This window comes from Globicephala melas, chromosome 10 (assembly GCF_963455315.2).
Source record: "Globicephala melas chromosome 10, mGloMel1.2, whole genome shotgun sequence".
NCBI classification, from domain to species: Eukaryota; Metazoa; Chordata; class Mammalia; order Artiodactyla; family Delphinidae; genus Globicephala; species Globicephala melas.
In genome coordinates, this window is record NC_083323.1 from 20228910 (window position 1) to 20250285 (window position 21376).

Here is a 21376-nt window from a genome sequence, read left to right on the forward strand (position 1 = left end):
ATCCATCTAGGTGTGCTGTTTGGAGCTTTGTGTATTGGAATGGCTGCGCTGGCATCACTAATGGGAGCTCTGTTGCAGGTAAGAGCTAATCCTGGAAGGTTTGAGTCATAATCACTAAATTCTTCTTCTTTTCCTTTTTTTTTTTTTAAGTGTTGATGTGACCATCCTTACAGACTTTTCTCTCTATATGTCTACACATAGACATACCAAGGAACATAGATGACTAAATTCTTTAAAAAATTTTTGTTAATTAATCTTTCCATTTTGAGATCATTATAGATTTACATGCAATACTAAGAAATAATACAGAGAGATCCCATATACCCTTTACCCAGTTCCCTCAATGGTATGAGACCTAGGTTGATGTTCTTTTTTTCCCTTTTCCTGGTGGATGTCCTGTTGCTCTAACACCACGTGTTGTGAAAGCTGTCTTTCTTCCATTGAATTGCCTTTGCACCTATGTGAAAAATCAGTGGGGCATATTTGTGTGGGTCTATTTGTGGTTTCTTTGTTCTATTCCATTGATCTATGTGTCTGTCCATCTGCCAAGATCATACAGTCTTGATTACTATAGCTCTGTAATAAGTCTTGAATTCAGAAGTACTGATTCCTCCCACTTTATTCTTATTTTTCAAAATTGTTTTAACTGTTCTAGTTCCTTTTCCTTCCCATATAAAGTTTAGAATAATCTCTATATCTAAAAAAAATCCTGCTTAGTTTTTTATAGGATTGCCTTAAACCTGTAAAACAATTTGGGAAGAACTGACATTTTTACTGTGTCGAATCTTTTAATCCATGAACGTAGTGTATCTCTTCATTTATTTAGATTTTCTATGATTTCTTTTCCACCACTACTGTGTAATTTTCATATACAAGTCATGTTTATATTTAGTTAGATTTACACCTAAGTATTTCATTTTTTTTGAGTGATTGTACATGGTATTGTATTCTTAATGTTGGTGTCCATGTGTTTGTTATTATATAAAGATACAATTGATTTTTGTATATTTGTTTGTATCCTGTGACCTTGCTGAACTTATTAGTTCCTGGGATTTTCTACAGATAAAATTATATCATCTTCAAATTGGGATAGTTTTATATCTTCTTTTCCAATCTGTATATGTACCTTTAATTTCCTTATTGCCCTGGCTTCAACTTCCACATCATGTTGAATAAGAGTGGTGAAAGTGGACATCATTGCCTTGTTCTCCAATCTGAATGAGAAAAGCATTCAGTGGTTCATTCTTGAGTACATTACCTGTAGGATTTTTGTACATGCCCTTTACCAAATTAAGGAAATTCCCCTCTATTCCTATTTTTCTGAGAGTTTTTTATCATGGATGAGTGTTGAATTTTGTCAAATGGTTTTTCTGCAGCATTCGATATGACAATATGATTTTCTTCTTTAGCCCTTTAACATGGTATATTATGCTGATTGATTTTCAAATTTTAAGCTGGCATTGCATTCCTGGAATATTCTTCTCTTGGTCATGGTGTATAGTTATTTTTATATATTGCTGAACTCTCTTTGCTGATAGTATGCTAAGAATTTTTGCATCTATATTCATGAGAAATGCTGATCTGTGGTAATACTTTTTTGTAATGCCTTTTCTTGGTTTTGGTGTTAGGGTCATACCAGCTTCATAAAATAAATTGGGAAGAGTTCTCTCCTATTTTCTGGAAGAGATTGTGTAAAATTGGTGTTAATTCTTCTTTAAGTGTTTGGTAGAATACTCTAGTGAAACCATCTGGGCTTGGGGGTTTCTTTTTTGGGAGTTCAAAAATTATGAATTCAGTTTCCTTAATAGTTATAGCTGTTCAAATTATCTGTTTCATAGTGGATGAATTATGGTAGTTTGTGTTTTCAAGGAATTTCTCCATTTCATCTAAGTTGTCAAATTTAGGTGTGTGGAATTATTCATAGTATCCCCTTATTATACTTTTGATGTCTGCAGGGTTTTTAGTGATATCTCCTGTTTTATTCATAATATTGGTAATTTTATCTTTTATCTCTTTTTTTAGTCTTGCTAGAGGTTTGTCAATTTTTATTCATATTTTGAAAGAACTAGCTTCTTGTTTCATTGATTTTCTGTATCATTTTTCTGTTTTAAATCATTGCTTTTTAAAATTATCTTCATTATTTTCTTCCTTCTGCTTGCTTTGGGTTTATTTTGCTCTTCTTGAGGTGTGACACTAGATTACTGATTTGAGACTTTTTTGTAATGTGTGCACTAATTGCTAAAAATCTCCCTCTCAGCGCTTTTAGCTATGTCCCATAACTTTTCATATTTTGTATTGGAGTTTTAAAATTTCCTTTGATATGTCCTTTTGACCTGTAGATTATTTAAAAGTATGTTACTTAGTTTCCAATTGTTGGAGATTTTCCTGTTATCTTTCAGCTATTGATTTCTAATTTCATTCCAATGTGGTCAGAGAACACATTCTGTATGATTTTAATTCTTTTAAATTTGTTGAGGTCTGTTTTATGGCCCAGGATATAGTATTTTGGTATCTGTTACATGGGCACCTGAAAAGAATGTGTACTCTGCTGTTAAGCATAGTGTTCTACAAGTGTCAGTTAGATCCTGCTCATTGATGGTGCTGAGTTCTTCTGTATCCTTCTGATTTTACGCTTATTTGTTTTTATCAATTGTTGACAGAAGTGGTGAATTCTCAACCTATAGTGTGTAGTTGTCTCTTTTCCTTTTAGTTCTCTTAGTTTTTGCTTGTATTTTGCAGTTCTCTTGTTTGGTGCATATACATTTAGGATTTCGATGGCTTCTTGGTGAATTAGTCCTCTTATCATTATATAATTTTCCTCTCTGATAATTTTCTTTGTCTGAAAACTACTTTATCTGATATTAAATAGTTAATAGTACTCCTGCTTTCCTTTGATTAATGTTTGCATGATATCCTTTTACTTTGAACTTGACTATATCATTATATCTTAAGTGAGTTTTTTGTAGATAGCATATAGTTGGGTTATGTTTTTAAATTCATCCTGCCAATTTCTGTCTTTTTATTGGGGTACTTAGACTTTTAAAATTTAGTATAATTATTGGAATATTAGGGCTTAAGTCTGCTGTTTTTTGTTATGTTTGTTCTTTCTGTTTTCATTTTTTTAAGTGGGATACTTAAACATTTTTTAGAATCCCATTTTGATCTATCTATATTGTTTTGAGTTTTCTCTTAGTGTAGCATGTTCATTTGTTGCTTTATGTGTATATACATAACTTATCACAGTCTACTTGTTTTGTCCTTTTACCAATCCGAGTAAAGTATAGAAATCTTACCTCATTTCTGTCTCTTTACCCAGTTTATAACACAATTGTCTTAAATATTTACTCTGCATACATTTTGAATTACATTAGACAGTGTTATAATTTTTGCTTCAACAATCAAACATGATTTAGAAAACTCAAGAGGAGGAGGAAAGCCTATTATATTTATTTTTGCTTATTGTGTTCTTTCTTTCTTCCTGATTTCTCAAGGTTCCTTCTTTTACCATTTCCCTTCTATTTAGAGAACTTCCTTTAGCCATTCCTTTAAGGATAAGTCTGCTGGCAACAAATTTTCTTAGTTTCCCTTTATCTGAGAATGTATTGATTTCCCCTTTATTCCCAAATGATATTTTTGCCAGGTATAGGATTCTGAGTTGACAGTTCTTTTTTTCCAACACTTGAAAAATATTGTGCCGCTTTCTTCTGGCTTCCATTATTTTTAAGGAGAAATCTGCTGCCATTCTAATTGTTTTCCCCTATAGGTAAGGTGTCATTTTTTTTCCTCTGGCTGCTTTCAGAAATTTTTCTTTGAAGTTAGTTTACAGAAGTTTAATTACGATGTGTCTTGGCATGTTTTTCTTTGGGTTTATTCTGTTTGTAGTTTGCTTAGCTTTTGAATCTGTAGGTTTATGTTTCTTGCCAAATTTGGGAAGTTCAAACATTATTTCTTTGAGTACTTTTCAGCCCCACTCTCTTTCTTTTCTTACCTAAGACTCGGATGACATGAATGTTAGATTTTTTGTTATATTCACACAGGTCCTGGTGACTGATTTTTAAGCCTATTTTCTGTTTTTTTCAGATTGGGTGGTTTTTATTGGTCTATCTTCCTGTTCACTGATTCTTTTCTCTGTCCCCCCAATTCTGCTGTTGAACCTATCCACTGAGATTTTTATTTAAGTTATTATATTTTCAGTTCTAAAATTTACATTTTGTTCTTCTTTATATCATCTATGTTTTTGCTGATACTTTCTTTTTTTTTTTTTTTTTTTTTTTGCTAAGGCCTTCTGCTTTTTCATTTGTTTCAAGCATGTTCTAATTGCTGAAGCAGTTTTATCATGGCTGCTTGAAAATTTGTGAAATAATTCTAATATATCTGTCACTTCTCTATCAGCATTTATTGATTGTCTTTTTTCATTCATTTTGAGATCTTCCTAATTCCTGCTCTGAAAAGTGAACTTCAGTTGAAACCTGGACATTTTTATATTATGTGGTGAGACTATAGATCTTACATGCACCTTCTGTTTTGGTTTTCTTTCTCTGATACCACTTCAACAGTGTAAGGGAGGGAGCTGTCTCATTACTGCCAGGTGGATGTAGAAGTCCAGGTTCCCAAGTTGGCCTCTGTTGACATCCAAGGGAGGAATTTCTTATTTTGCTGGGTGGGAACAGTCTCCACTGACATCATGGTGAAGGTGGTCTTGTTCCTGCTGGGCAATGGTGAAAGTCCTGATTCTCCATTAGGCCTCCTATGACATTGCCTGAGCAGGGAGGGAATGGGGTGCCTTGTTATAGGCCGGTTGGGGATGGAATCTAGGCTCCCTACTTGGCCTTTTCTGGCATGTGTATGTGGGGGAACAGTTTATTCTGTGGCATTTGGCTGGAATTGAGCAGTTATTATCTAAAAGTTTTCTTTCTTGCTAAGTTACTCCTTTTCTGGTCTTTGCTGGATTTTTTTGGCCTGCACATATTGTCATTTCTGGATTGCCAGCTTCTTCAGCTCTAAGACTGGGATATGTGGGCCAAAAAGAAAACTCAGAGACCTCACCATTATATTGTTCTTCAGGTCCCGAAGTCTTAGCTAGTCTGCCGTCTTCTCTCAACCTTTTAGATTCTTATGTTTGTATTATATGTAATGTCCAGGAGTCTTAGTTTTATTAGCAGGAGGAATAGGGAAAAGTACACCTACTCCATCTTCCTATGAGTGGAAGTACATTTTTTATTGCCTAAAGAGTCCTTCATGTCTTGTGGCATTTGCTAAATTTTTGTTAGAGAGCATTTTTGTGTTGGAAAACTGTCTTGCTTCTTTGGAAGTGTTGGAATGGAGAGGACGGACTAATCTTTGGAATAGCCTGTTTTTTTAAAAAATATTTATTTATTTACTTACTTGGTTGTGCTGGGTCTTAGTTGAGGCAGGTGGGCTCCTTCGTTGTGTCAGGTGGGCTACTTCGTTGCAGCATGCGAGCTTCTTAGTTGTGGCATGTGAACTCTTAGTTGTGGCATGCATGTGGGATCTAGTCCCCTGACCAGGGATCAAACCTGGGCCCTGTGCATTGGGAGTGTGGAGTCTTATCCACTGCGTCACCAGGGAAGTCCCCTGGCCTCTTCTTTCTGAACCTTGAGTGGACTTCACAGTTTTTAGCATCCAAGCCTCAGCATGGACTCTTCCCCCTGTCTGGAGTACCCTTCAACTGTCTAAGTCTTATTTGTTCTTCAAGTTTCAACTTAAACATTATTTTTCAAAAAGGCCCTTTCTGTTCCCTGGATAGGTTTGAGTTCCCCTCTACCAAATGTTCCCAGAGCACCTTGTATTTCTCGTATCATCCCCATTACAATACTTTATTGCAGTTACTCATTTAATGTCTGTTTTACTAAATAGTTTATAACTCCATGAAGGTGAGGATTATGACATTGTTCTTTGATACTGTATCAAATACCTGGTGCCTACTGCAGTGTCCAGGACAAAGTAGACATTCTACAAATTCAGGTTGAATGTACCTATTTATGTATTGGTTCATAAATATCTACTTATCTGATCACACCTAAGTGGTCCATGAAACTTCCATGGCCACCTGGGCTCCAACTCTGGGACCAGGACCCAGAAACTTGAAGGTTAATGCTGGGCACAGCAAGTCCTCCAGGCTCCTGCTTCAGACCCAACTTGGGTCCTTTCTGGTTGGTGGTTGCTTAGGGCATACCAGTTGTTAAAACAGTGTGACCTCATTCTGATTATATGAATTAGTGAATGAATGAGTTAGGTCCAGAAGCTCTAAGCTTACCTGGTACAACTAAGCCATAACCAACAAAACAACTCTTTGTGTGCTTTCCTCCATAGTCTGCATTATTACTTATAGTTCTTATTGTGGTTGATTTCCCCTTTTTCATATACCAGCTCTGGCCTGAGTATAGATAATGAGATATTCTAGGAGAGTCATCATAGCGCCAAGGCAACTCTTCCTTGCTTTCTCTCTAGCCAAGGTCTTATTTCCTGAGATGGGTATTTTGGGGGGTATATTCCTTATATCTCCAAAACTGGCTCTAGGTCACACTGTCGCAGTGACCACTACATGGGCCAAGTGACTTCTTTCACATTTTGCCTAAAGTCTACCTTCCTTCCTACTGGACTCTGGTTCAAGAGATGCTGTGAAATGACTCCTTAGGATCGTATTCCGAGTCCATATCCTCCTCAAACACTAGTTCTCCTCTGTCATAATATCCTCACTCCTTTCCCTAGTCCACGAGGTAAGCTTCTTTTTCTTTTTTTTTTTAACCCAGGACTGCAGTCTGTATGCTCTAAAATGTTTCTTGAGCATATATATGTATTTTCTGATTTATTCATTCTGTTCTGTCACTTTTACTCTGTGGACAAACCGGTGTGTCCCTGATACTTCTTTTACGGTTCTGTCCACTTTCAAAAATTAGCCATTTGAATACTGGGAACACACATCTCTTGAAATTTTCAGCATTTTGCCTTTCTCTATTCTTCATACTGTACATTTTATTTCACTATCATGATTTTCGCATCTCTACATCAAAGCAAAGATTGCAATTAGTAAGGTTTAAATCTTTCTACATGATTTGATCTTTTTTTTTTACATCTTTATTGGAGTATAATTGCTTTACAATGGTGTGTTAGTTTCTGCTTTATAAAAAAGTGAATCAGTTATACATATACATATGTTCCCATATCTCTTCCCTCTTGCGTCTCCCTCCCTCCCACCCTCCCTATCCCACCCCTCTAGGTGGTCACAAAGCACTGAGCTGATCTCCCTGTGCTATGCGGCTGCTTCCCACTAGCTATCTATTTTACGTTTAGTAGTGTATATATGTCCATGCCACTCTCTCACTTTGTAACAGCTTACGCTTCCCCCTGCCCATATCCTCAAGTCCATTCTCTAGTAGGTCTGTATCTTTATTCCTGTCTTACCCCTAGGTTCTTCATGACATTTTTTTCCTTAAATTCCATATATATGTGTTACCATATGGTATTTGTCTGTCTCTTTCTGACTTACTTCACTCTGTATGACAGACTCTAGGTCCATCCACCTCATTACAAATAGCTCAATTTCGTTTCTTTTTATGGCTGAGTAATATTCCATTGTATATATGTGCCACATCTTCTTTACCCATTCATCTGTCGATGGACACTTCGGTTACTTCCATGTCCTGGCTATTGTAAATAGAGCTGCAATGAACATTTTGGTACATGACTCCTTTTGAATTATGGTTTTCTCAGGGTATATGCCCAGAAGTGGGATTGCTGGGTCATATGGTAGTACTATTTGTAGTTTTTTAAGGAACCTCCATACTGTTCTCCACAGTGGCTGTACCAATTCACATTCCCACCAGCAGTGCAAGAGTGTTCCCTTTTCTCCACATCTTCTCCAGCATTTATTCTTTCTAGATTTTTTGATGATGGCCATTCTGACTGGTGTGAGATGATATCTCACTGTAGTTTTGATTTGCATTTCTCTAATGATTAATGATGTTGAGCATTCTTTCACGTGTTTGTTGGCAGTCTGTATATCTTCTTTGGAGAAATGTCTATTTAGGTCTTCTGCCTATTTTTGGATTGGGTTTTTTATTTTTTTCATACTGAGCTGCATGAGCTGCTTGTAAATTTTGGAGATTAATCCTTTGTCAGTTGCTTCATTTGCAAATATTTTCTCCCATTCTGAGGGTTGTCTTTTGGTCTTGTTTATGGTTTCCTTTGCTATGCAAAAGCTTTTAAGTTTCATTAGGTCCCATTTGTTTATTTTTGTTTTTATTTCCCTTTCTCTAGGAGGTGGGTCAAAAAGGATCTTGCTGTGATTTATGTCATAGAGTGTTCTGCCTATGTTTTCCTCTAAGAGTCTGATAGTGTCTGGGCTTACATTTAGGTCTTTAATCCATTTGGGGCTTATTTTTGTGTATGGTGTTAGGGAGTGATCTAATCTCATACTTTTACATGTACCTGTCCAGTTTTCCCGGTACCACTTATTGAAGAGGCTGTCCTTTCTCCACTGTACATTCCTGCCTCCTTTATCAAAGATAAGGTGACCATATGTGCGTGGGTTTATCTCTGGGCTTTCTATGCTGTTCCATTGATCTATCTTTCTGTTTTTGTGCCAGTACCACACTGTCTTGATTACTGTAGCTTTGTAGTATAGTCTGAAGTCAGGGAGTCTGATTCCTCCACCTCCGTTTTTCATTCTCAAGATTGCTTTGGCTGTTTGGGGTCTTTTTGTTTCCATACAAATTGTGAAATTTTTTGTTCTAGTTCTGTGAAAAATGCCCGTGGTAGTTTCATAGGGATTGCATTGAATCTGTAGATTGCTTTGGGTAATAGAGTCATTTTCACAATGTTGGTTCTTCCAATCCAAGAACATAGTATATCTCTCCATCTGTTTGTATCATCTTTAATTTCTTTCATCAGTGTCTTATAATTTTCTGCATACAGGTCTTTTGTCTCCTTAGGTAGGTTTATTCCTAGATATTTTATTCTTTTTGTTGCAATGGTAAATGGGAGTGTTTTCTTGATTTCACTTTCAGATTTTTCATCATTAATGTATAGGAATGCCAGAGATTTCTGAGCATTAATTTTGTATCCTGCTACTTTACCAAATTCATTGATTAGCTATATTAGTTTTCTGGTAGCATCTTTAGGATTCTCTGTATATAGTATCATGTCATCTGCAAACAATGACAGCTTTACTTCTCCTTGTCCGATTTGGATTCTTTTTATTTCCTTTTCTTCTCTGATTGCTGTGGCTAAAACTTCCAAAACTATGTTGAATAAGAGTGCTGAGAGTGGGCAACCTTGTCTTGTTCCTGATCTTAGTGGAAATGCTTTCAGTTTTTCACCATTGAGGATGATGTTGGCTGTGGGTTTGTCATATATGGCCTTTATTATGTTGAGGAAAGTTCCCTCTGTGCCTACTTTCTGCAGGGTTTTATCATAAATGGGTGTTGAATTTTGTCGAAAGCTTTTTCTGCATCTATTGAGATGATCATATGGTTTTTTCCTTCAATTTGTTAATGTGGTGTATCACGTTGATTGATTTGCGTATATTGAAGAATCCTTGCATTTCTGGGATAAACCCCACTTGATCATGGTGTATGATCCTTTTAATATGCTGTTGGATTCTGTTTGCTAGTATTTTGTTGAGGATTTTTGCATCTATGTTCATCAGTGATATTGGCCTGTAGTTTTCTTTCTTTGTGACATCCTTTTCTGGTTTTGGTATCAGGGTGATAGTGTCCTCGTAGAATGAGTTTGCGAGTGTTCCTTCCTCTGCTATATTTTGGAAGAGTTTGAGAAGGATAGGTGTTAGCTCTTCTCTAAATGTTTGATAGCATTTGCCTGTGAAGCCATGTGGTCCTGGGCTTTTGTTTGTTGGAAGATTTTTAATCACAGTTTCAATTTCAGTGCTTGTGATTGGTCTGTTCGTATTTTCTATTGCTTCCTGATTCAGTCTTGGCAGGTTGTGCATTTCTAAGAATTTGTCCATTTCTTCCAAGTTGTCCATTTTATTGGCATAGAGTTGCTTGTAGTAATCTCTCATGATCTTTTGTATTTCTGCAGTGTCAGTTGTTACTTCTCCTTTTTCATTTCTAATTCTATTGATTTGAGTCTTCTCCCTTTTTTTCTTGATGAGTCTGGCTAATGGTTTATCAATTTTGTTTATCTTCTCAAAGAAACAGCTTTTAGTTTTATTGATCTTTGCTATCATTACCTTCATTTCTTTTTCATTTATTTCTGATCTGATCTTTATGATTTCTTTCCTTCTGCTAACTTTGAGGTTTTTTGTTCTTCTTTCTCTAATTGCTTTAGGTGCAAGGTTAGGTTGTTTATTCGAGATGTTTCCTGTTTCTTAAGGTAGGATTGTATTGCTGTAAACTTCCCTCTTAGAACTACTTTTGCTGCATCCCATAGGTTTTGGGTCGTCGTGTTTCCTTTATCATATGATTCTAGGTATTTTTTTATTTCCTCTTTGATTTCTTCAGTGATCACTTTGTTATTAAGTAGTGTATTGTTTAGGCTCCAAGTGTTTGTATTTTTTACAGATCTTTTCCTGTAATTGATATTTAGTCTCATAGCGTTGTGTTCAGAAAAGATACTTGATACAATTTCAATTTTCTTAAATTTGCCAAGGCTTGATTTGTGACCCAAGGTATGATCTATCCTGGAGAATGTTCCATGAGCACTTGAGAAAAATGTGTATTCTGTTGTTTTTGGATGGAATGTCCTATAAATATCAATTAAGTCCATCTTGTTTAATGTATCATTTAAAGCTTGTGTTTCCTTATTTATTTTCATTTTGGATGATCTGTCCATTGGTGAAAGTGGGGTGTTAAAGTCCCCTACTATGAATGTGTTACTGTCGATTTCCCCTTTTATGGCTGTTAGTATTTGCCTTATGTATTGAGGTGCTCCTATGTTGGGTGCATAAATATTTACAATTGTTATATCTTCTTCTTGGATTTTTCCCTTGATCATTATGTAGTGTCCTTCTTTGTCTCTTCTAATAGTCTTTATTTTAACGTCTATTTTGTCTGATATGAGAATTGCTACTCCAGCTTTCCTTTGGTTTCCATATGCATGGAATATATTTTTCCATCCCCTTACTTTCAGTCTGTATGTGTCTTTAGGTCTGAAGTGTGTCTCTTGTAGACAGCATATATATGGGTCTTGTTTTTGTATCCATTCAGCCAGTCTGTGTCTTTTGGTGGGAGCATTTAATCCATTTACATTTAAGGTAATTATAGATATGTATGTTCCTATTCCCATTTTCTTAATTGTTTTGCGTTTGTTATTGTAGGTCTTTTCCTTCTCTTGTGTTTCTTGCCTAGAGAAGTTCCTTTAGCATTTGTTGTAAAGCTGGTTTGGTGGTGCTGAACTCTCTCAGCTTTTGCTTGACTGTAAGTGTTTTAATTTCTCTATCAAATCTACCCTTGCTGGGTAGAGTAATCTTGGTTGTAGGTTTTTCTCCTTCACCACTTTAAATATGTCTTGCCAGTCCCTTCTGGCTTGCAGAGTTTCTGCTGAAAAATCAGCTGTTAACCTTATGGGGATTCCCTTGTGTGTTATTTTTCCCTTGCTGCTTTTAATATGTTTTCTTTGTAGTTAATTTTTGACAGTTTGATTAATATGTGTCTTGGCGTATTTCTCCTTGGATTTATCCTGTATGGGACTCTCTGTGCTTCCTGGACTTGATTAACTAATTCCTTTCCCATATTAGGGAAGTTTTCAACTATAATCTCTTCAAATATTTTCTCAGTCCCTTTCTTTTTCTCTTCTTCTTTTGGAACCCCTATAATTCGAATGTTGGTGCATTTAATATTGTCCCAGAGGTCTCTGAGACTGTCCTCAGTTCTTTTCATTCTTTTTTCTTTATTCTGCTCTGCAGTAGTTATTTCCACTATTTTATCTTCAAGTTCACTTATCCATTCTTTTGCCTCAGTTATTCTGCTATTGATCCCATCTAGAGTATTTTTCATTTCATTTATTGTGTTGTTTATCATTGCTTGTTTCATCTTTAGTTCTTCTAGGTCCTTGTTAAATGTTTCTTGCATTTTGTCTATTCTATTTCCAAGATTTTGGATCATCTTTACTATCATTATTCTGAATTCTTTTTCAGGTAGACTGCCTGTTTCCTCTTCATTTGTTAGGTCTGGTGGGTTTTCATCTTATTCCTTCATCTGCTGTGTGTTTTTCTGTCTTCTCATTTTGCTTATCTTACTGTGTTTGAGGTCTCCTTTTTGCAGGCTGCAGGTTCGTAGTTCCCGTTGTTTTTGGTGTCTGTCCCCAGTGGCTAAAGTTGGTTCAGTGGGTTGTGTAGGCTTCCTGGTGGAGGGGACTAGTGCCTGTGTTCTGGTGGATGAGGCTGGATCTTGTCTTTCTGGTAGGCAGGTCCACGTCTGGAGATGTGTTTTGGGGTGTCTGTGGACTTATTATGATTTTAGGCAGCCTCTCTGCTAATGGGTGGGGTTGTGTTCCTGTCTTGCTTGTTGTTTGGCATAGAGGTGTCCAGCACTGTAGCTTGCTGGTCGTTGAGTGAAGCTGGGTGCTGGTGTTGAGATGGAGATCTCTGGGAGATTTTCACGTTTGATATTATTTGGAGCTTGGAGGTGTCTTGTAGACCAGTGTCCTGAAGTTGGCTCTCCTACCTCAGAGGCACAGCAGTGACTCCTGGCTGCAGCACCAAGAGCCTTTCATCCACCCAGCTCAGAGTAAAAGGGAGAAAAAGAAGAAAGAAAGAAAGAAAGGAAGGGAGGGAGGGAGGGAGGAAGGAAGGGAGGAAGGAAGGAAGGAAAAATTAAAATAAAGTTATTAAAAGAAAAAATAATTATTAAGAAAAAAAAATTTTTTTGAAAACCAGACAAATAGAACCCTAGGACAAATGGTGAAAGCAAAGCTATACAGACAAAATCTCACACAGAGGCATACACATACACATTCACAAAAAGAGGAAAATGGGAAAAAATAATAAATCTTGCTCTGAAAGTCCACCTCCTCAATTTGGGATGATTCATTGTCTATTCAGGTATTCCAGAGATGCAGGGCACATCAAGTTGATTGTGGAGCTTTAATCCGCTGCTTCTGAGGCTGCTGGGAGAGATTTCCCTTTCTCTTCTTTGTTCGCACAGCTCCCGGGGCTCAGCTTTGGATTTGGCCCTGCCTCTGCGTGTAGGTTGCCGGAAGGAGTCTGTTCTTCGCTCAGACAGGACGGGGTTAAAGGAGCAGCTGCTTCGGGGGCTCATTCAGGACGTGGGGGAGGGAGGGGTGTGGATGCGTGATGAGCCTGCGGTGGCAGAGGCCGGCGTGACGTTGCACCAGCCTGAGGCGCGCCGTGCGTTCTCCCAGGGAAGTTGTCCCTGGATCTTGGGACCCTGGAAGTGGCGAGCTGCACAGGCTCCCGGGAGGGGTGGTGTGGATAGTGACCTGTGCTCGCACACAGGCTTCTTGGTGGCGACAGCAGCAGCCTTAGCGTCTCATGCCCGTCTCTGGGGCCCACGCTGTAAGCCGCGGCTCGCGCCCGTCTGTGGAGCTCCTTTAAGCAGCGCTCTTAATCCCCTCTCTTTGCGCACCAGGAAACAAAGAGGGAAGAAAAAGTCTCTTGCCTCTTCGGCAGCTACAGACTTTTCCCCAGACTCCCTCCCGGCTAGCCGTGGCGCACTAGCCCTCTTCAGGCTGTGTTCACGCCGCCAACACCAGTCCTCTCCCTGCGCTCCGACCGAAGCCTCCCAGCCCCGCCCGCCCCGGTGGGTGAGCAGACAAGCCTCTTGGGCTGGTGAGTGCCCGTCGGCACCAATCCTCTGTGCGGGGAATCTCCCCGCTTTGCCCTCCGCACCCCTGTTGCTGCACTCTCTCTCCTCCGCGGATCTGAAGCTTTCTCCCTCCGCCACCCGCAGTCTCCGCCGGCGAAGGAGCTTCCTAGTGTATGGAAACTTTTCCTCCTTCACAGCTCCCTCCCACTGGTGCAGGTCCCGTCCCTATCCTTTTGTCTCTGTTTATTCTTTTTTCTTTTACCCAGGTACGTGGGGAGTTTCTTGCCTTTGGGGAGGTGTGAGGTCTTCTGCCAGCGTTCAGTAGGTGTTCTGTAGGAGTTGTTCCACGTGTAGATGTATTTCTGGTGTACCTGTGAGGAGGAAGGTGATCTCCGCGTCTTACTCTTCCGCCATCTTCCCGATTGCCCCCAATCTTTTTTTTAACCATACTTCTCATTCTATTCTTTCCTTAGGAAATCAAGGATAGCATTGGGTTTCATTGCCACCTGTGGTCTCTTAGCAGTACTTATCCACAATCTGCTTTTGCAGGGGATTTTGAGACTACCAAGGCACAAAGAAGTGATGTGGTTGATTATTAATATCTACAAGAACAATACCAGGAGGAGTAGTGTCCCTCTTGTTTCATGATTCTCTAACCTCTTTGCATTTTGCTTTTCTTATTGAGGGTACTTGAATGAACTGATGGAACTTGCGACTGAGAAGAAGCTTCCAAGTTCTCTTTGTCAATGGCAAGGCTGCCATGAATGTCAGGAGGAGGCTGAATACTTTAAATCCTCATCCTGATGAAATTACATTAAAGCATTTTAACTTTGAATTTGAGATTGCTAACTGATGACTTTTTATTATTTTTGTAGGCCGCACTCAGCATATTTGGCATGGTTGGGGGACCACTTCTGGGCTTATTTGCTTTGGGGATTTTGGTTCCCTTTGCCAACTCAATAGTAAGTATTAAAAATGAATGTAAAGCCTACTTTTCCAACTGCAGTAGCACCTCTATAATTTTTTCTCAATTGTAAAGATATGGTTCCTTTGATATTTGTCATTAGTGACCTGTCTGGATGTCTTAAATTACTCATATTGACTTTGCTGGGATACACAATGAACGTACTATGCATTGGGACCCTGCATGTGTGAAACTAAATGGAAACTACCAGAATAATATATATTATGAATATCATACAATTAAATTATATAACATGATATTTATAAATACAATATGTTATAGAGTATTATATAACATAAAGGATATATATTATGAAACAATATACAATATGATATATAATATATACTACAATATATATCATGAATATTATATAACTAAAGGAACAACATTTTGTACGCATCTACTTTTTTGCCGTTCTTGAAAATTAACCACTAGGATTTAAAGGAGATCGACAGGCTCAGATATGCAAGATTTCAGGGCAGTAGAGCTGAGGATACCTGACTAGCCGGAGTACAGTGAAGAGAAGAAATAGGATAAAATCTTCAGCACTTTGGTCAGAAAATTTACACTCCTGATATTTAAAGATGTAGCTCCACCAACATGGTTTTAGACCCAAAGGAGTGATTATAACTGGGAATTGTATTCAGAAAGAGGTAATAGCTCATTTCTTCTACATAGACATATCTGTGCTTTGAGGCCAAGTTTTGTTTAGAATAAGTGAAATTGAAATTACTTCTCTGAAATCCAGGAGGAACTCCACTAGTTCAGTCCTGCTGTAAGCTGAAGTTCAGGGAAAGCTGGTAATGTATGTGTGGTTGTTTCAGACAGATGGGGAATAACTGCAGAACTATGACTTTACATTTAGAATTCCATTTTCCTCATGAGGCATTAGGAATTGGTAAGGCAGATACCAATAAGGGCTATTATCATCGTTATTATTGTTAACAATAATTCTCAACAAAGTGTCATATGAAAAGCTAGTTTGGCAGAAATTAATCAAAATGAAAGAGAGCAGTTTGTGTCCACCTCAGAATATTGAAGCTTTGATGAGATTCTTTGCATTATGAAATGCATAGTGGTTTGTTGAGTGCCTGAAATATTAAAAGAAGACTGACTTTTGACATTTATTTCCACCATGAGTTGCCTCCAGAAATGCTATAGCTGACTAGGTCCAACACGCCCTTAGAAGGGGAAGTAAGAACTGTTATTCCTGTCGTAATATCTGATCATTATTCTTAAAGAAAGGGGAGAAATTTCACCACAGAGGAAGGCGCTTCCCAGCTCAAGATTTGCTTTCATCTCCATCATTTGGAACTAGGGCTTAAATCATTCAAGGACTGACTGACTGATCAAAAATACTTGGATTACTGGTGAAAAGCAGGCAGGGGAACCCACGTCTTCCAAAGACTGGGAAACCAAATGTCTTCAGAGAGGAAATCTCCACTTATCTCTAGAGATGGTTTGGTTGTATGTAATGTACCATTGCAGTCATTTGTGAAAACAGCTGGCTATTTTCCCCTAATTTTCCTGCAGTACAGTTACAGACATGCATGTTGCTATGTATAGGAATAAATTCTGTGGATGTTTTCTTCTTCGTGTCTGTTGCTGCTCAGATGGCATGCCATTTTTTCACAGATTAAATGAAAATAGAGGGAACAGTTGGCCTGAAGTCAGCTGCATGACTGTTGTAGTTATTGGGTGTAAAGAGACAAGGAGGCCAAAACAGAGTGCTGGCCATGGAAACAGAGTGGAAGGAATGGAATTATGAGACAAAGGAAAAGAAAAATGGGCAGGAATTGGTGATTGGCGAGATAGAGATACGAATTATATGGGGGGTTCCAGAGACCCCAGGGCTTTGGGCTGAGGGACCAGGGACCCATGCTGCTCTTGGCAAGAGGCAAGGAGCTTACAGGGGAAAAGAGTTTTAGGAGGGGACTGGTAAATTTGACTTGGACCATGTTGAGCTTAAGCTCCTAATGTTAATTTCCATTTCAAAGCAAACTGTATTATTTTTTTTGAGAAGTACTCCTGTTTTGCAGGGAGCACTTGTGGGTCTGCTGGCTGGGTTTACCATTTCTTTGTGGGTCGGAATTGGAGCTCAACTTTATCCTCCACTTCCTGAGAGAACTATGCCATTAAGCCTTGAAACCTACGGCTGTAACAGCACATACAATGGGACAGATTGGATGACAACCACAGAAGTGCCATTTTCTACCAGTGCTTTTCAAGTGTACAACGTTGAAAGGTACTGAACTGAGCTTTATACTGTTGTATTTTTTAAAATGTGTGTGACAGGTAGAGAACCCCAGTTGCTTTTCTTGCCTTCAGCACTGTGATTTTGCCTAATTCTGAAATGGGGAGAGCCCATGTGGCTTTCTGGCTATGATATTTTGTTCAGAAATAGCAAAAAATGCCATATTTTCTTAGTTTCAATAGAAACGTCTACCTCACCTACAGATGCAGAGGAGACTTGAATAGTAACAAAAAAAATTCTTTTATGGGTAAATGCTAATAAATACTGGCTCCAGTTGAATGAAAAAATGCCTCTGTACACTGAAAAACCTTTAAAATGAAAAGTAAAATGCTAAAAGACACATTGCATATATAGTTTTTGAAGTATAGCCTTTACCAGCTAAAAGCTACAGTTTAAATATGTTGGGTAATTTCTATTTGTTCAGTTTTAAAGATGCCATATCTTTAGAGCGTTGGCAATAAGTCACAGCGGTGATCTTCCTGCTAGAGTTTTCAGTTATGCAGTACTTTTTTGAGCTTCTGGATATTGATATTGTCTGATTTAATGAAATGATGTAGACCTTTTTTTATATCACTATTTCACCGCACAGTGGATGTGAGGGCAAGACTCCCCTTAGTGGAGATGTATTGATATATATCCACAAAACGCATGGATACATTCAAGGAATACAAAGATGAGGCCACTTCCCCTAAAGTATTGCCCCAGCTCCAGCTTGCCTAGAATGAAACCATTGGAGAATCATTCCATTAGAGACAAGACATGGCATCTCCGTCTTAAAATGGACACACTCCTGAGAGAAAGAATGTGACCATACATATAAACATCATTGGTGATTTATGTCCCAGAGGGAATTCAGCAGTGAGAACACTTGTCAGTGGGAGTTCAAGGCTGGTAAACTCTGCATGGGTAGAGAGAAAAGATAGTTCCAGAGCCTGAGGCATATATGGGGGAAGGTTTGACTAGGTGGGGTGCTGTGGTGAGAGGGGTGCACAGAAATACAGTGAGTAGTCTGGATAAGCATGAATGCACTAATGTTGGGGGGGTAGTCAGGAAGTCATTAGAGAGTGAAAAAGGGAGCAATTATTAATTAAGTGTAAGTAGGAGGACGTTGAAGTCGTGCTTTTTGTTTTACAATTTTGCTTAGCATTTGTCCTGATTATGTAAATGTCTCTTTCAATTTAAAAGAGTAAGGCAAATTGGTTATTCGGATTTCTGAAACAAATAAATTAGCTGAGGTCAAATAAATTAGCTGAGGTTTACTATGTGCCTGGCACCATAACAATCACTTTTATATGTTAGCTTATTTATAAAATAACTCAGCTAACAAACAAGAATTTTTGAGCATGAACTATGCACCCGGCACTGGGCTAACCATTTATGTAATATCCATAGACAGTCTTCCCCTCCCATCCACCGTGGTTCCTGCCTTCCAGGCAATTATAATCTAGCTGGAGAGAACATGCCACTATACACAAAACAAGGAACTCAGTACGCATGATAAGTATAATAACTAGCTAATAAATAGTTGAAAGTATTTGTTAAAAGAATGATTATAAACAAAGTTGGAGTGTAGATTAGCACAGACTTCAAGATCTACTAATACTTGAAGAATGCAGAAGCTGGCTAGAGGAGAAGGTCTGGAAAGTTATTCTTGTCACAGAAAGCGACCAGAAGAGAAGTTGAACAAGAGAATAAACAATTAAACAATGTTGTGAACAGTAGTATTCATAGGCTCTCATGGGATCCAGGAGGAGGAAGAGCCTAACTCTTCCTGGGTGGAAGATGCTTCTTAGAGAAGTATTCCATGAACTGGAGTTACTCAGGTGAACAGGATTGGGCAGTGGGAACAAAAGGAAGATGGAGTGTATGTTGCAGAACGAAGGCAACATATGCAGAGGCATGAAGGCCTGAAGCCACATGGCATCTTAGGAAATCATGCATAGTTCAGTATGGCTAGAGTCCAAGGGGAATGAACGCACAGCTAAAGGTGAAGTAAGATACGTTTTGTTTGCGTAGGTATTGGGTTTCAATTACCCAGATTCAGTTTTTATTTAAGTTTCTAGTACTTGATGGGTACATATTGGTAGCTTGTTGTGCTTTAAACTTGCATTTCCCTTATGATTAATGAAGTTCAATACCTTTTTACATGTTTATTGGCCATTCGTGTAACTACTTTTGTGGCTTGTCTGTTGAAATCTTTGGTCCATTTTTAAATGGGTACTCTGTCCTTTTCTTATTTATTTAGGATTTCTTGATATATTCTAAATACAAGATAAGTTTTGAAAATATTTTTCTCCCACTCTCTGGCTTGCCTTTTTGCTCTCTTAGTGATGCTTTTTAGTGGTCAGAATTTCTTAATTTTAATTGAGTTCAACTTATCAGTCTTTTCCTATATGGTTAGTCCTTCGTGAATTCCATTTAAGAAATCTTTGCCTACCCTGAGGTCATAAAGCTATTCCTCTATTTTTTTATTTGAAAGCTTTCTTGTTCACCATTTCCACTTGGGAAATGTAATCCACTTCAGAATTGATTTCAAGTGATCAAGATTCATTTTTTCCCATATGGATATTCTTTTTTTTTGGACTAGAAGAACCGTTTTTTTTGTTGTTTTTTTTTCACACACACACACTGTATTTTATTTTTACAAGAGATAAATAAACTGACACCAAGCATTGTAAATGGATGGCCACAACAAAAGCAACGATGATTGCAATTACCAAACACGAAACACACTCATACTATGTCATAATACTGACATTCAGTCCAGTAATCCTCCACTGTAACAGCTCCTTTACTTTGCAGTGAAAATTGATTTGTATATTTTTTGCCTCTGAGTCCTTGTGGGATTTTTTTTATTCAAACAGAAAGTCACAAAAATTATAATCATCCTCATCAATTCACTCAGTCCCATGTAATTAGTTTTTTTCATCTTGATCTTTTGTTAGCACTTTTATGAATTCATCAGTTTTCCATTAGAGTTCTGAAAATGCTTATTCATTCAGTTCAGCAGTATAGCCAGTTACCAGAAACCTGTACCTGTCAGAGTCTTTTCCATGAATTCCTTGAAGATGAAACCCTTTTCTAGGAACATTTTTGCGAAGGCATCAGAGTACACCCGGAACTGTCTGTAAATGACAAACGACTTAAAAATGACCCATATGGATATTCTGTTAACCAAGCACCATTTATTGAACGGAGCCTCCTTTTACCCCACTTTGCAATGCAGTGGCAACTTTGACATAAACCAAATGTCTATTTTTCTGTGGGTCTGTTTTTCAGTTTTCTATTCGGTTCTATTTTGTCTGTCTTTGGCCCAATATATCACATTATCTTAATTTACCTGGCTCACCTCTATTTTTCCCTTCTTTCTGGGATGTTGGCTTCTCAAGTTCTAACTGCCATGATCTCTCTGAGGTCTTCAAAAACCTGCCTCCTCCCATTTCCCGGTTTTCATATTTTGTTCTTGGCAGGATGGTGGGTCTACTCTATCAAAGCTGAAAGTGGAATCTTAGAGCAATTGTTTTAGAAGCAGATCAGGTCATGTCACTCCTCCACTTAAAATACTGCAATGTGCCCTCCAAGTTCATCCATGTTGCTGCAAATGGAAGTGAAATAAGTCAGACAAAGACAGATACTGTATGATATCGCTTATATGTGGAATCTAAAAAACATAACATACTAGTGACTATAACAAAAAAGAAGCAGATTCACAGATATAGAGAACATACTGGTGGTTGCCAGTGGGGAGAGGTAAGGGGGAGAGGGGCAATATAGGGGTAGGGGATTAAGAGGTACAAACTACTAGGTATAAAATAAGCCACAAGGATACATTGTATAACATGGGGAGTATAGCCAATATTTTATAATGAATATAAATGGAGTATAACCTTTAAAACTTATGAATCACTATATTGTACACCTGTAACATATAATATTACACATCAACTCTAATAAAATGTAAATTTAAAAAATAAAATAAAAATACTGCAATGTGTGCCGCTATCCAGAGAGTAAGGTCCAAACTCATCCAAGTCCTACGAAAAGACCTCCAGCTCATCTTGTACCATTCTATATCGTGTTCGTTATGCTATCATCTGCTGGTGTTTACCTCTCTCTGGAATGCTTTCTCAAGAACTTTTGTTATTCAGATCTCAGTTCAAATGTCTCTTCTTCACAAAGACTTTCCCTGACCACTCCTTGTAGTGTAGTTCCTTTTTTCTACCCTGTTAATGTCACATTACCTTGTTTCATTTTCCTTATATACTTTCCACCAGTGGGAATTATTATGTTCATTAATTTGTTTACTTGTTCATTACATTTCTCTATTAGAATGTAAACTTTCTGAGGGCAGCTTTTTTATGGCAGACTTTCCAATAACAAGAACAGTACCTGGGACACAAAGCAGAGTTG

At 38.0% G+C, this 21376-nt stretch overlaps 1 protein-coding gene across 1 annotated transcript in view; it reads left to right on the forward strand.

Annotated features, from left to right (window-relative positions):
* Window positions 1-21376, forward strand: part of SLC5A8 (solute carrier family 5 member 8) — a 62643-nt gene that overhangs the window by 35912 nt on the left and 5355 nt on the right. The window contains exons 10-12 of the mRNA XM_030856262.2: window positions 11-78; window positions 14624-14710; window positions 16752-16957. Of these exons, the coding sequence (XP_030712122.1) occupies window positions 11-78; window positions 14624-14710; window positions 16752-16957 (361 nt within the window). The remainder of the gene's footprint in view (window positions 1-10; window positions 79-14623; window positions 14711-16751; window positions 16958-21376) is intronic.